Source organism: Erythranthe guttata, chromosome 7 (genome assembly GCF_056151865.1).
Source record: "Erythranthe guttata isolate IM_541 chromosome 7, IM_541, whole genome shotgun sequence".
NCBI classification, from domain to species: domain Eukaryota; kingdom Viridiplantae; phylum Streptophyta; class Magnoliopsida; order Lamiales; family Phrymaceae; genus Erythranthe; species Erythranthe guttata.
Genome location: NC_142539.1, coordinates 7667094 through 7682928, shown reverse-complemented (window position 1 = coordinate 7682928; position 15835 = coordinate 7667094). Strand labels below are relative to the sequence as shown.

At 36.3% G+C, this 15835-nt stretch overlaps 1 protein-coding gene and 1 pseudogene across 1 annotated transcript; both read left to right on the top strand.

Moving 5' to 3' along the window:
- Nucleotides 1-4841: 4841 nt before the first annotated feature.
- On the top strand, nucleotides 4842-15459 carry LOC148769122 (uncharacterized). Its single transcript, XM_088820871.1, has 3 exons — nucleotides 4842-4944; nucleotides 14833-14906; nucleotides 15088-15459. Exons 1-3 carry the CDS (start codon nucleotides 4847-4849, stop codon nucleotides 15336-15338), a joined length of 423 nt encoding a protein of 140 aa, XP_088676997.1. The 5' UTR covers nucleotides 4842-4846; the 3' UTR covers nucleotides 15339-15459.
- On the top strand, nucleotides 10956-11767 carry LOC148769123 (secreted RxLR effector protein 161 pseudogene; annotated as a pseudogene).
- Nucleotides 15460-15835: the final 376 nt, after the last annotated feature.

Sequence of the window (15835 nt, the reverse complement as noted above, 5' to 3'; positions counted from 1 at the left end):
TTATTATTATTATTATTATTATTATTATTATTATTATTATTATTATTATTATTATTATACTATTCTTATTATTATTATTATTATATTATTATTATTATTCTTATTATTATTATTATTATACTATTCTTATTATTATTATTATTATTATTATTATTATTATTATTATTATTATTATTATTATTAGTATTCTTATTATTACTATTATTATTATTACTATTCTTATTATTAGTATTATTATTATTCCTATTCTTATTATTACTATTCTTATTATTACTATTCTTATTATTAGTTTTATTATTATTATTATTATTATTATTATTACTATTATTATTATTACTATTATGATTATAGTATTATTATTATTATTATTATTATTATTACTATTATTATTATTATTATTATTATTATTATTATTATTATTATTATTATTATTATTATTATTATTATTATTATTATTATTATTATTATTATTATTATTATTATTATTATTATTATTATTATTATTATTATTATTATTATTATTATTATTATTATTATTATTACTATTATTATTATTATTATTATTATTATTATTATTATTATTATTATTATTATTATTACTATTATTATTATTATTATTATTATTATTATTATTATTATTATTATTATTATTATTATTATTATTATTATTATTATTATTATTATTATTATTATTATTATTATTATTATTATTATTATTATTATTATTATTATTATTATTATTATTACTATTATTATTACTATTATTATTACTATTATTATTATTATTATTATTATTATTATTATTATTATTATTATTATTATTATTATTATTATTATTATTATTATTATTATTATTATTATTATTATTTTTATTATTATTATTATTATTATTATTATTTTATCTCCTATTTTCCAGCTTGTTTTCTCTTTAAAAAAAATTGGTTCATTTATTTAATTATCGATTCATATTATGATTAGCTGACTATGCATTAGTTGGGTTCGCATTAGCTGACATCCGACCATATTTTTTTATTTGAACTCTTTTTTCTTTTTTTTTCGGCCGTAGATATTTAAGACTCTGATTACTGAGACCCGACTGTTTTAATGTTGAAGTCAGCTAATCGTAGCTCCGATGATCCGCCATCGAAGGAAAAAAAGGTCAAACGTCAATTAATGTTGACGTTAACTAATGTTGAGTGAGATAATTAACGAAATCCGACGACCTGCTGTCGGGAAAAGAAATGTCAACTAATGTTAAAGTTAATTAATGTTGAGTCAGTTAACCGGAGCTCCAAAAAAAATTAAGAGAAAAAAAATGGGATGACGAATGTCAACTAATGTTGAAGTTAACTAATGTTGAGTCAGCTAATCGGAGCTCCAACGACCCACTACTAGAAAAAGAAATTAAAAGAAAAAGAAAAAAATGGAATGTCAAATGTCAACTAATATTGAAGTTTACTAATGTTGATTGAGCTAACCAGAGCTCCGACGATCCAACACCGAAAAAAAAATAAAAGAAAAAAAAATGAAATGACAAATGTGAATTAATATTGAAATTAATTAACGTTGAATCAGCTAACTGAAGCTCCTACAACTCAGGCCACCGCCACAAAAAAAAAAAAGAAAAAAAAAAAAAAAAAAAAAAAAAAAAAAAAAAAAAAAATTATGGTTGAGTCGGGTCAGGTTGGACCAGGTGTGGTGGGCGGGTGTGATGGGATGAGGATGAGGTTTGGCTTATCTCAAATAAAATTATGTAGGTCTATTTTGGAAATTCATATTTTTATGAATTTATTTGAAATAAAAGTTGAAGAATGAGTTGATTTGTAGTAAAGTTTCATTCCATGGATCTACCTCAAATTCATCCTTAGAAAATAGCCGTAATCTTATTTAAAAACATTTCTAATTCGTTGATTGTTTTTAAATACAAATTTAATTTTTTTTTTGTTTCTTTTGTCAATAATTTGATTTTTAGGTTGTTTCAATCTAAAAAAACTAGATCGTCATATTATTTATGTTAGGGCTAGGCATTGGTCGGTTTTATCGGCCAACCGATTCACTTTCAACCCGCTTCTTTCGATCGATAATTTTTTTTCGGCCGATAATTTTTTTGTTGGGTCGGTAATTTTAACCGACCTATATATAAATGGGTCGGTCGGTGGTTTTCAGTTTACTCAAAAGTCAGTTGGCCAATATTATCGGTCGACCGACTTTTTAAATAATTTTTTTATTATAAATATTTAATTTTTTTTTTTATTTTTTTTAATTTTAAAATAATATAAAAAAGACGTTAAAACTCAAAACACAAATTTATAAACCTCTCAGTACTATTTATATTTTATAATTCTTATTTGATATTCTTCATTATATATTTACTTATGGTAGAATTTTAAAGTTAGGACTTTAACAACATAAGTTTTCCCAAAATTTTGAATATATTTTGATTTCTTGTTTAAAACATCTTATTATTGTAAAAAAGTTAAAAAAATATAAAAATTACAAAAAAAATAATAAATAATAAATAAATAAATAGATGATCAATAATACCGACCAACCACCCATTGTTTACCTGACAAAGTCTCTTGCCAACCATTATCCGACCCATAATGGTCAGGCCGATAATAGTTTTCAACTTTCAGCAAAGCGGTTGGTCGGGTCGGGTAGGTAATTGGCTGATAATTACCCGACCCGACCATGCCCAGCTTTATGTTACCAGCTGAATATAAAAATTAATTTTAATTTTTTTGTTCGATTATCCGGTTCATATTTTTTATTAATCAATTATTGAGATAATTTTTCAAATTATTTTATCCAATATAAGAGGGAAAACTTCAATTGTGTTATTGTCTTTTAAACTTTTAAACTCGAATCAAATGATACCTTGAGGTATTATTGTGTTTTAAAATTTAAAATACAAATTAAATGTGTGTGATGATATGTCTAGTTAGGTCAACTCAATGGACCTATAATTTTTTTATTTACTGGGTCACGAACCCAATATTAAATATCACTACCATCGAGACTCAATCACCTTCAAATAAAGTTTGGGCCCGACAATTACAATCAAATAATTCCAGCCCCACCAATTCAGTATACATAAAGGTTACAATTCATTTGTTAAGGTACGTTTGATTATTCACGCAATTCAACTACTCGTATACTCTCAAATATTGCTACTATCCGCACGTCTGACTTAAACGTCGAAGGGGTTTCCGCCGGATCAACCCCGACTTAGTTTACATGTATTCTGTTCGCAGGAGTCTCAATACCATCAAGCACGTGAGCCAGTTGATGGGACCATATTGGCCACATACAATGATATTGGGCTTTATTATAATATATGGAACAGCAGGGTCATGTTTTGAATCTTTGATGGGCTGAAATTATCATACCTTGTATTTTAAGAAAGCAACCTTAAAATGGACCTTAGTCAACAAAAATATAATAAACCAATGTATAGAAAATGAAACAATATTCCTCAAACAACGTTCTATTTCTCGAGGAGCAAGTAAAAATTAACATGTTGGTTTCTATCTAAAAAATGGAGAGTGTTTAACCTAAAAAATGACCTTGTATAAATACTACTATCAACATGGGCCTTATTTGGGCCATACATTACATTTTACAGGCCCAAGCCGTCACCCTACTACTATCTACTTTGCCACGTGGCCAGCTACCATTGGTTCTTTTTACTGTTCATCTGCAAGTGCAAGTCTGCCACATGTCCTTTTTTCCTCAGAGTAGTCCTCCTACGGTCTCTGCAGAGCCGAGGAAGTACATTGCCACCGAGGTATAGCGTTACCTCGCTCAGTTACCTCGCCTGACCCAATCTTATATCGTCTGCAGCTTTTTTCGCTTACCTCGCCTGCCTTGGCCTAATATGCTATTGGACTTTCCTATCTTGGGCTCTTGGGCTTTCTCACTTTTAAGACTTGGGCTTTTACTTCAACTTGGCTTATTACTCCTTTATCTCTTGGGGCAAAACAGTTTGGATCACCAGTGATCCATTTTGCTCTCCCGACTCATCTTACTCCAATTATCTTAAGTGATCTAATAATATTATCATCACATGAGTATGTAAGTGTTACAAATAATACTTCTTAAAGAGTAAGTGTTATATAGCCTATATTTAAAGGGCAGAAAATATATTTAACCCTAGAATCGTTGATTATCCGTGATTCGCGAGTGACTGTTATTACACACATGTGACTAACAAACTATCCGACACGACACACGTATATATGTGCATCATGCATGACGTATGTGGATTAATTATTCAAAGGCCCATTGACTCATTTTGTCTCATTATTATCACACTATCCGGACCCATTAATTAATACAGTAAGGGCTCGTTCGGTTACCGCTATAAGGTTCTACTGACTAAATAATAGGGGCTAATAGCATATCCGGTTGGTAAGATTCACACTTTTTCAAACCCGCTACTAAAATCAAAGTCCGCTATTAAATGCTACTATTTCTTTAAATTAGTAGCACCCCTCCCCCTGAGATTAATTTAATAGGGGTGACTAAAAAGGAAAATGACAATTTTATCCTTAAATTCATATTTTATTATTGTAAACTAAGTGGTTTTATAGACAATTCATATATAATAACCGATTTTAACAAATTTAATAGAAAATCTAATCTAAGAAACCGAACATGCTACTAACTAAATAATTAATTAGTCAGTAGGAAGTTAATCCAAACTCATGTAATCCAATCTAATCCAATATAGGTAACCGAACGAGCCCTAAGTAGAACAAGACAAATTGCATGGGGATTTTTATACCAAAAACAAAATAATCGCCGAGTCACAAAAATCTCATCCCTTCAATTTTTTGCCCTATAAATGCACATGAAAAACTCGCTCAAATCTTCATCCACAACTTCACAAATAATCACAAAAGTAGTACGCGAAAAAATGGCTTCTTCGAAAAATTTGTTCCTGTTAGAGTAGGTGACCAACAAGCCAACATGTGGTTGTGGTCTTTCGTATTTATTATTGTAATGAACGAACCTTTATTCGTATTAATGATAAAATACCTTGGCATTCTATATCTTTGTCCCTTTGTCACAAGCATATATATAGTCCTTACATTTATTACAAGTACGAGTAAATGATCGTTAGGATCGTGAGATATTTACTTTAGTATTATAACTGTTAAACGTGTTCCTAGTCGAAGGGTTACGCCACCAATGAGGATATCGGCCTTTCCCATTAAGAGACTAGCACTTAGTGTATGTGTACTGCATCTCATCAGTAAACGGTATTGTGATATCGGCATGCATAAGTGGGTGCTCGTAAGTTGACGAGTTCACTGAACTCCCTCACCCTAGAAATCTCTAAGTGGTTCCCAATAATCGAGTAGAGATATCTATTGTATAGTTGTACACCATTAGTCCTTATGACCTAGACATCACCGTGACTTCACTAGAGGACCAGCTGTATCGTGACCTGTCCCTAAGTTCCACCGAGGGCCATCCCAAGGGCCAGTGTTCGTGCAGTTCGAAATCTAGTGGGAGGTCTGTGCATTGTAGTCGGGGATTCGACCGCTAGAATAGTCTTGGATGTCCTGTGTGTTCTGAAAGTTTGTAATCATTCTAAGTCTCTGGCCAGAGCTGACTAAGTGATGATTAGAGAATTCGATTCTCTAAGTCATGCACGTAACGATTACAACACTTAAGAACGATCGCACCGTCATTGAACATATAAAGAGGTCTCGACGAACCAATGCCTCTAGTTCAATCGGGACATATGTATCGAAGGGACCGTACTGTACGTTAACTACATCTGAAGGTTCTTGCAGGCACTTCATTTGTATCTAGGGAATCATGACGCGTAGTTGCTAGACGCCAATCTTGATTCGTTGGGTGATTAAGGTGAAACGAGTTTCATCTTAATCGTAACTCTAAGGGACGAGTTTTGACCACAAAGGGTTGTGGGCCCACGGCTAGCTTACACCTGAACCATCGAGGGTCACACTGCTCGTGCACATGAGATCTTTGAATAAACGGTCAAAGGTAAAATATGTTTATATTTGCATGATTGGAAGTCAATATGATTGGGTCCAACATTCGTAATTTGGAATTATGAATGAGAATAAGAAAAGGAAAAGAATAGGAGAACGTATTAGTGAACCTTCTAAATCGGGAAGTTTCCAAATTTAGAAAGTGCACTGAATTAGGGTTTCCACTTTTGGAAAGTTGGAAATCGAAAGTTGGCACTCGTAATGACGAGGACATTATAATGATTCCGAAATTGTAATCGTTACATTTTTTCGATCATTGAATTGAGAGAGACGAGCAAGTAAAGGAACTAACGAACTTAAGCTGTTGGGCCCGGTCCAACTTAAGCCCGTTAGGGTTTTATGCAAGACACTATAAATACTTGATTTATAGGTCTTGCACACACACAACTAAGAGAACACACGTTCATAACCCTAGCCGCTGCCTCTCTCGATCAGCCACCCTCTCCCACGGCCACCACCACAGCGCCGTCGCCGGAAATCCGCCGGAATCGGCCACCCGTTGGCCGATCTCTTTCGGTATTCCTTTCCTTCTTTCTTTTCTTCTGTTATTCTAACTATTACGTGTCTAGTGCCACGTGTTTAGTAGATCGAAGTATACGAGGTGAAATCCAAGAGGAGGAAGATTGAAGAATCGAAGATGCGAGAAGGCCATTCCGAAAAACTGCTCTCGGATTTTCTGCGCTGTCCAGCGAGAAAACTCGCCATAAATCAATCGGTGATCGGATAGACGTGAAATTTTTGCAGGAGCTTCACGACTCATAAATCTACATTTTTCCAGAAGGAATTGTCCATCCAGTTAATAAACATGGAGATATTGAAGTCGGAGCAAGGCTGTAATTTCAGATCAGCAAACAGGTTGGATCAATAGGAGTGGGAAGAGCAGCTGGCCATCTTCTCGAGTCTTCGTTCGATTGATGCTTCAAGGACAGCACGTGAATCACACGCGCCACCGTAGCTCGGATCATCGCCGTTGCTGCCCCGGATTGCACGGATTGGTTTCCGTGGCAATCTAGCTTTGCTTAGTGCGCCTACCTCACGCTTCAAGAGGTAATGTTTCGAATCTATTGTCATTCGATTCGGTTACGTTTAAATTAATATATGCATGTTCGTTTTAATAAGAAACTTGTATGATTTTATGTGTCTACATGAAATTGGTTTTATTATTGCGAGCATGATTATTTGATTTAAACGCGAGCATGCTAATTGATTTAATTTCGATTAAGTAATTAAGCATGTATGTTGTTTTAATTTCGCTGGAAGCGCAAAGGTACGCAATTAATTGATTTAAATTATCGGGCATGTGTTTATGTGCTTTAAAGTTGTTTAAATCGCATAAAACTTTTGTTTTCCGCTGCGTACACGTGCCCGAAACCCAACAGTGGTATCAGAGCTCGTTGCGCAATTAATTGCGTCGTTTAATATGCTATGATTTTATGCATGTTCGATTTATTAAAGTAGCGATTGTTGTATTATGTAATTGGGAGTTTTCGTAAGTTTAAAATATTTTTGAAATATTGTTTAGAATTTTTCCAGCTTTAAAATTGTTTAAAATTGGAAAATCGGATCTGAAATTATTTTTAAAACGTCGGTTTTTAATTGTTCGGATCGAACCAGTCGGACCGGCCGGTTCGATAGTTATGCACGATCCAATTGACCGAATCCACGTGGATTCGGGTCGGTCAGACCGGTTCTCGGTCCGACTGACCCGGCCCACTGATTTGGGTCAACTGGACCGGGCAGAACCGGACCGCTTCGGTCCGAACCGGTCAGACCGGTTGGGCCGAACCGGTTCACTGAAAATAAAAAAAAAAAAAATAATAAAATAAAATAAAAAAAAAAAAAAAAATATTTCAGATTTTCTAAAATTAAACTTAAAACAAATTGATTTTGATTTTTGGAAAATTATTTTCAATTAATCCCAATTAGATAATTGAGTCAACAATCATCTATTTTAGTAAATAGGTGTTAGATTAATCAAATTGATTTAAATTGTTAAATTGATTTCAATTAATAGAACACAAATATAATATTGATTACAAGTTCAACTTAATTAGTAGTACCTCAACATTATATGAATGATTTATGCTAGTTGAGGTTCTATAATTATTTTGAAAATACGATAATTAATTAATGTAATTAATTATGTAGTTAGGTCGTATGTTCCTCTTAGGACAATATGCGTTTCCATATACCTTTAGAGAACATAGATGTAGGAATCACATAGACCAATCCGAACCTTCTGATGAGATAAAACCTTTTAATAAAAATCCCTCATTCTTAATTTAATTAAGAATCATTTCAAGCTATAAAGAAAAACCCAATCTGTTGAGTTATTTCTTTCCTTCTGCCAACGGTTGGATTATGTGTAGCCCTTTACTGTAGTGCAGTAAGCCGTGTTAGCGGGGAGTGCTATGGTAGAGTAAGCTGTAATTCAATTGACATAGCGATGAAGGTAGCCATAGAAAAGGGTTATGTTGGATTAACGTGGTCGGCTAGATTAACTAGGGACTGCATTAGTTTGGCATAATCAAGTTCTATGAGCATCTTTGATTGGTAGGTTAGACTTGACACACGACGATTTTGATATTCGCGAGATTAACTTAGGTCATTATCAAGTGTGAGGAAAATTAATTTAGGGTCATATTGTGGATATGATTGATTGTGATCTACCTTTGGGAAAATATAATCGGGCTAGATTAACTACGGGTTATATTTGTCTATTGGACCTAAAGCCCATTAAGAAAAATCAGTTTTCTCGTTTGTCTACTAGAGGGAAGTGGAATTCGATAAAATTAGTGGGAGAACAATTAAATAACATAAGTCCAAACATTTAATTGTAACAATCATTTAACGCGAATCTCTAATAATCCTCTTCCCTATAACTCTCAGATAATCATGTCTAAGAATCCCATAATGTCAATCCTCGACAATAAACTCAATGGCCCTAATTACCTAGATTGGTTGCGTAGTCTTAAGCTTGTGCTAACCGTTAAAGGGCGTCTCTATGTTTTGAACGAGAGACTTCCCGCCATTATACCTTCCACAGCGACTGATGCTGAAATGGAAACTTATGAAGCATGGAAGAAGGATGACACACATGCTAGGTGCTATATGATAGCCGCCATGGAGTCCGCGCTTGCGAGGAAATATGAGTCTCACATGCATGCTTTCGATATAAAGGCTCATCTCGATAGCATGTATAGTGAGAATATTAGGGCATCGAGGTACGCTGCTACAAATGAGTTGATCACGGCGAGACTGCGCGAAGGGACTTCGGTCCACGAGCACTGTCTCAAAATGATCACTCTCCTTGAAAAGCTAGTGCATCTCGATGTCACCCTCCCGGCCGAGCTCTCGTTGGATTTGATCCTGTTGTCTCTTCCTAGTTCCTATGAATTGTTCATAGTGAACATAAACATGAACAAACTAGATCCTCCCTTGGATTAGTTAATGAACATGTTGGTCAGTTTCGAGTCCACCATTAAGAAAGAGAAGTCTGTTCTCATTGCTGTTACTTCTGGAAAGAATAGTTCTCCCCAGAAGAAGAGAAAGGAAAGAGTTCCCTTTCCAAACAGTAAGTTCGAAGTAGGTGAAGGTAGTGGGGGCCCCTAAGGCGAAATTCAGCAAAACGTAGTGAGATATTAATGATAAAGAACTTTGGCATTCCCGGAAACCCAACTACAAACATATTAGGATATGGGGTTTTCCCGCTTATGTGAAGCTATTAGTGGGAGATAAGTTGGATAATAAATCCGACTTGTGCTATTTTGTGGGGTATCCCGAAGATTCAATGGGATACGAATTCTATTATATCAAGGAAGCAAAGACGTTTGTTTCAAGAAATGCCACCTTTTTGGAAAGGGAGTTTCTATCCGATAGAAAAGGCAGCATGATAGAACTTGAAGTAGTTCAAGAACCACACAGTGAAGTTCAAGCGCAAGAACAAGTAATCGAACCAATACAACAATCCACTAATATACCTCCTGAACCTACGGTACGTAGATCCGAAAGAGTTCGAAAAATGCCGGATAGGTTATTCCTCATCGAGAATGATGAAGATCATGTTGATCTTGGACAAGATCCAAAACATACAATGAGGTCGTATCGGATGCGGACATGGGACATTGGCTAACTGCCATGAAATCCAAAATGGACTCCATGTACTCCAACAAGGTGTGGACCTTGATAGATCCACCTAAGGGAATTGTTCCTATTGGCTGCAAGTGGATCTATAAGAAGAAAATTGGAGTGGATGGAAAGGTATCGACCTATAAAGCTAGATTGGTAGCGAAAGGATACACTCAAAGGCAAGGCGTTGACTATGAGGAAACCTTTTCGCCAGTCGCAATGCTGAAATCCATTAGGATTTTGCTGGCCATAGTTGCGTGGTACGACTATGAGATATGGCAAATGGATGTGAAGACCGCCTTCCTTAATGGAGATATTGAGGAAGAAATTTACATGGCGCAACCGGAAGGCTTCATATCTTCTGGAAGTGAGCAAAAGGTTTGCAAGCTCCAGCGATCCATTTATGGATTGAAACAAGCATCCCGAAGTTGGAACATTAGGTTCGACTCAACTATCAAAGAGTTTGAGTTTGAGAAGAATCCGGAGGAACCTTGTGTATACAAGAAGGTTAGTGGGAGGGCATTGATATTTTTAGTGCTTTACGTTGATGACATTCTACTCATTGGGAATGACGTAGCAATGTTGCAGCAAACGAAAGCATGGTTGTCCACACGTTTCTCAATGAAGGATTTGGGAGTAGCATCTTATGTATTAGGAATACGCATCTATAGAGATAGAGCGAGAAAGATGCTTGGCTTATCTCAAAGCCTGTACATAGACACCGTTATGAAACGGTTTAGCATGGAAGAATCGAAGAAAGGATTCTTGCCAATGTCCCATGGGGTTCGTCTCTCGAAATCTATGTGTCCGCAAACACCTAGTGAAACTGAGGAGATGAAAAGGACGCCTTATGCTTCTGCCATAGGAAGCATAATGTATGGCATGCTATGTACGAGACCTGATATTGCGTATGTTGTGAGTGTCACAAGCAGATATCAGTCTAACCCCGGCCCGGCTCATTGAAAAGCCGTGAAAGATATCCTCAAGTACTTACGAAGGACTAAGGATATATTTTTGGTCTATGGGGGTGCCGAGTTGAAATTAGAGGGTTTTACCGACTCTAGTTTTCAATCGGATGTGGACGACTCAAAGTCGAATTCTGGATTTATATTCACGCTTAATGGTGGTGCCGTGTGTTGGAAGAGTTCCAAGCAAAGCACGACGGCTGATTCCACTACTGAAGTGGAATACATTGCAGCATCCGAAGCTGCAAAAGAAGGGAGTTGGATAAGGAAGTTCATCCAAGAGTTGGGTGTCATTCCTGATGCTTGTGATCCAGTGCCGTTGTACTATGATAACACCGGCGCCTTGGCGCAAGCTAAGGAGCCGAGATCTCATCAGAAGGCGAAGCATATTCTGAGAAAGTATCATGTGATCCGAGAGATCATTGATAGAGGTGAAGTTAAAGTAGAACGAGTCACCTCGGAAGAGAACGTTGCAGACCCCTTCACGAAGCCTTTACCGAGATCGGTCCATGAGAAACATCGAGAGTCGATGGGATTACGATTCATGGGTAGTTGGCTTTAGGTCAAGTGGGAGATTGTTAGAGTAGGTGACCAACAAGCCAACATGTGGCTGTGGTCTTTCGTATTTATTATTGTAATGAACGAACCTTTATTCGTATTAATGATAAAAGACCTTGGCATTCTATATCTTTGTCCCTTTGTCACAAGCATAGATATAGTCCTTACAGTTATTACAAGTACGAGTAAATGATCGTTAGGATCGTGAGATATTTACTTTAGTATTATAACTGTTAAACGTGTTCCTAGTCGAAGGGTTACGCCACCAATGAGGATATCGGCCTTTCCCATTAAGAGACTAGCACTTAGTGTATGTGTACTGCATCTCATCAGTAAACGGTATTGTGATATCGGCATGCATAAGTGGGTGCTCGTAAGTTGACGAGTTCACTGAACTCCCTCACCCTAGAAATCTCTAAGTGGTTCCCAATAATCGAGTAGAGATATCTCATGCACGTAACGATTACAACACTTAAGAACGATCGCACCGTCATTGAACATATAAAGAGGTCTCGACGAACCAATGCCTCTAGTTCAATCGGGACATATGTATCGAAGGGACCGTACTGTACGTTAACTATATCTGAAGGTTCTTGCAGGCACTTCATTTGTATCTAGGGAATCATGACGCGTAGTTGCTAGACGCCAATCTTGATTCGTTGGGTGATTAAGGTGAAACAAGTTTCATCTTAATCGTAACTCTAAGGGACGAGTTTTGACCACAAAGGGTTGTGGGCCCACGGCTAGCTTACACCTGAACCATCGAGGGTCACACTGCTCGTGCACATGAGATCTTTGAATAAACGGTCAAAGGTAAAATATGTTTATCTTTGCATGATTGGAAGTCAATATGATTGGGTCCAACATTCGTAATTTGGAATTATGAATGAGAATAAGAAAAGGAAAAGAATAGGCGAACGTATTAGTGAACCTTCTAAATCGGGAAGTTTCCAAATTTAGAAAGTGCACTGAATTAGGGTTTCCACTTTTGGAAAGTTGGAAATCGAAAGTTGGCACTCGTAATGACGAGGACATTATAATGATTCCGAAATTGTAATCGTTACATTTTTTCGATCATTGAATTGAGAGAGACGAGCAAGTAAAGGAACTAACGAACTTAAGCTGTTGGGCCCGGTCCAACTTAAGCCCGTTAGGGTTTTATGCAAGAAACTATAAATACTTGATTTATAGGTCTTGCACACACACAACTAAGAGAACACACGTTCATAACCCTAGCCGCTGCCTCTCTCGATCAGCCACCCTCTCCCACGGCCACCACCACCGCGCCGTCGCCGGAAATCCGCCGGAATCGGCCACCCGTTGGCCGATCTCTTTCGGTATTCCTTTCCTTCTTTCTTTTCTTCCGTTATTCTGACTATTACGTGTCTAGTGCCACGTGTTTAGTAGATCGAAGTATACGAGGTGAAATCCAAGAGGAGGAAGATTGAAGAATCGGAGATGCGAGAAGGCCATTCCGAAAAACTGCTCTCGGATTTTCTGCGCTGTCCAGCGAGAAAACTCGCCATAAATCAACCAGTGATCGGATGGACGTGAAATTTTTGCAGGAGCTTCACGACTCATAAATCTACATTTGTCCTGAAGGAATTGTCCATCCAGTAAATAAGCATGGAGATATTGAAGTCGGAGCAAGGCTGTAATTTCAGATCAGCAAACAGGTTGGATCAATAGGAGTGGGAAGAGCAGCTGGCCATTATCTCGAGTCTTCGTTCGATTGATGCTTCAAGGACAGCACGTGAATCACACTCGCCGCCGTAGCTCGGATCATCGCCGTTGCTGCCCCGGATTGCACGGATTGGTTTCCGTGGCAATCTAGCTTTGCTTAGTGCGCCTACCTCACGCTTCAAGAGGTAATGTTTCGAATCTATTGTCATTCGATTCGGTTACGTTTAAATTAATATATGCATGTTCGTTTTAATAAGAAACTTGTATGATTTTATGTGTCTACATGAAATTGGTTTTATTATTGCGAGCATGATTATTTGATTTAAACGCGAGTGTAGATAAATAAATTTTATCCAAAAGAAAGGGACCATTGTGCAATTACGAAACAAGGAATTCTATTTAAATTCTATGGCCCATGGCAATTCCGTAATTAAATATTTAAATTCAAATCAAATCAAGATTATATGCCGTATATTGGTATCTATATTTAAATATCAATTACATATTTTCTATTTTAAATCTAGGGATTTAATTAAATTAATTCCTAAATTAAATAGATAATTGATTTTAAATATATATTTACCAATAGAATTGTTTCTTCTCTTCCAAGTTACAAGAGATAAATATCAATTTAAATCGGGCCAATCAAATCGCGCCACATCATCAGTAAGGCCCATCAAGGACTCTTATTCTACCACTATAAATAGGGATACTCCCTTCACAATTAAAAACACAACTGAAGAAGCAGAAATCGTAGGAGCAAAATTCTCTCTACAATTCAAGAAGCAAGGAAGAAGAATTCGTAGGAGGTAAGATTCTCTCTCTACATTTAAAGTGTTCTTCGTCAAATTCAAGGTGTTCTTGAGCAAATTCAAGGCGTTCTTCATCAAATCCAACATTCGATCCGAGACAACGGTGCCAAACCTTCGGATTAACGTTAATAAATTCAAGTCAAGATCACTGGAAGATTGAAGGGCCAAATCCATCAAGAATTTCAAGATCTTCAAGTCAAATCAAGTCAAAGTTCAACGTTCGATCCGAGATTCAAGTCGCAAGACCCTTGGAAAACGTTATTCAAATCCAAAATCAAATCCGGAGAAGATCAAGTCAACGACCCGACTCCGAAAATTCAAGTCAACTATATATTGTTCTAGAGAGAAGAATCAGAGGATTAAAATAGAGATTGTAACCCGCAATTTATTTATTTTAATTCTATAAAATCATCTTTGTTCAATTTTTCTTGTTTGTTTATATCGCAGATGAGAATTTGTTGTTACAGCGAGCATGCTAATTGATTTAATTTCGATTAAGTAATTAAGCATGTATGTTGTTTTAATTTCGCTGGAAGCGCAAAGGTACGCAATTAATTGATTTAAATTATCGGGCATGTGTTTATGTGCTTTAAAGTTGTTTAAATCGCATAAATTTTTTGTTTTCCGCTGCGTACGCGTGCCCGAAACCCAACAGTTCCTTCTTTTAGGTGTTCTGCTTGTTCTGGCCTTATTCATTTCATCTCAGGTGGCAGCCTCACAAGATGATCTAACAAGTGAGCTCAAACACACTATATGATGATAAGTACTATATATGAATGTATTTTTATATAAAAACGACAGAAAATTAAATGGAGTTTACTTATTGTCATTGTTATTAATTCGGCACCATTGTACTTGTTGAACTAATTAAGCTACATGATCAAGAAACTAAAATATATTTGATGATACTGACAGGTGAAAGCGCGGTGGTGACAGCTGACGGCAAAGGCGGCCATGGTCATGGTTACGGCTATTCCGGCAAGGGCGGCCACGGTGGTGGTGGTGGAGGAAAAGGAGGTTACCGTGGTGGCGGTGGAGGAAAGGGAAAAGGTGGGTGCAGATATGGATGCTGCCGTGGATACAGATATTCACATGGTTGCAATAGGTGTTGTTCCACTGCTAATCAGGCTCATGATCTTCATTTTGCAGATGATATCCCCAATTAATTATTAATTAATAATTAATTAATGTCCCTATTTATATATAGTTTGAGTTTTTGTTTGTTGGTGTGATATATATGTAATAATTGGGATTAGAAAAAGGGGTTATTGCAGCTTGTATTTGTATTCTCTGGACTATTTCTATGATCAGCACGTCTGACTTGAGCGTCGGAGGGGTTTCCGCCGGATCAACCCCCGGCTTAGTTCATGTGTGCTCATTTTGCAGGGATCTCAGGATCATCAAGTTGTCAAGCTACTGATCTGCTTTGCTCTCCCAACTCGTTTTTTACACTACATCAGGTGATCTAACTAATTAGCATCATCATTTTGGCGCCGTCCGTGGGAAAATGATGATGCTAAAATATAGCTCACCGGAGTAGTATAGGAAACGAGCTGGGAGAGCAAAGCTGATCAGTAGCTAGTCAACTCGATGATCCTGAGGTCCCTACAAAATGAGCACACGTGAACTAAGCCGGGGGTTGATCCGGCGGAAACCCCTCCGA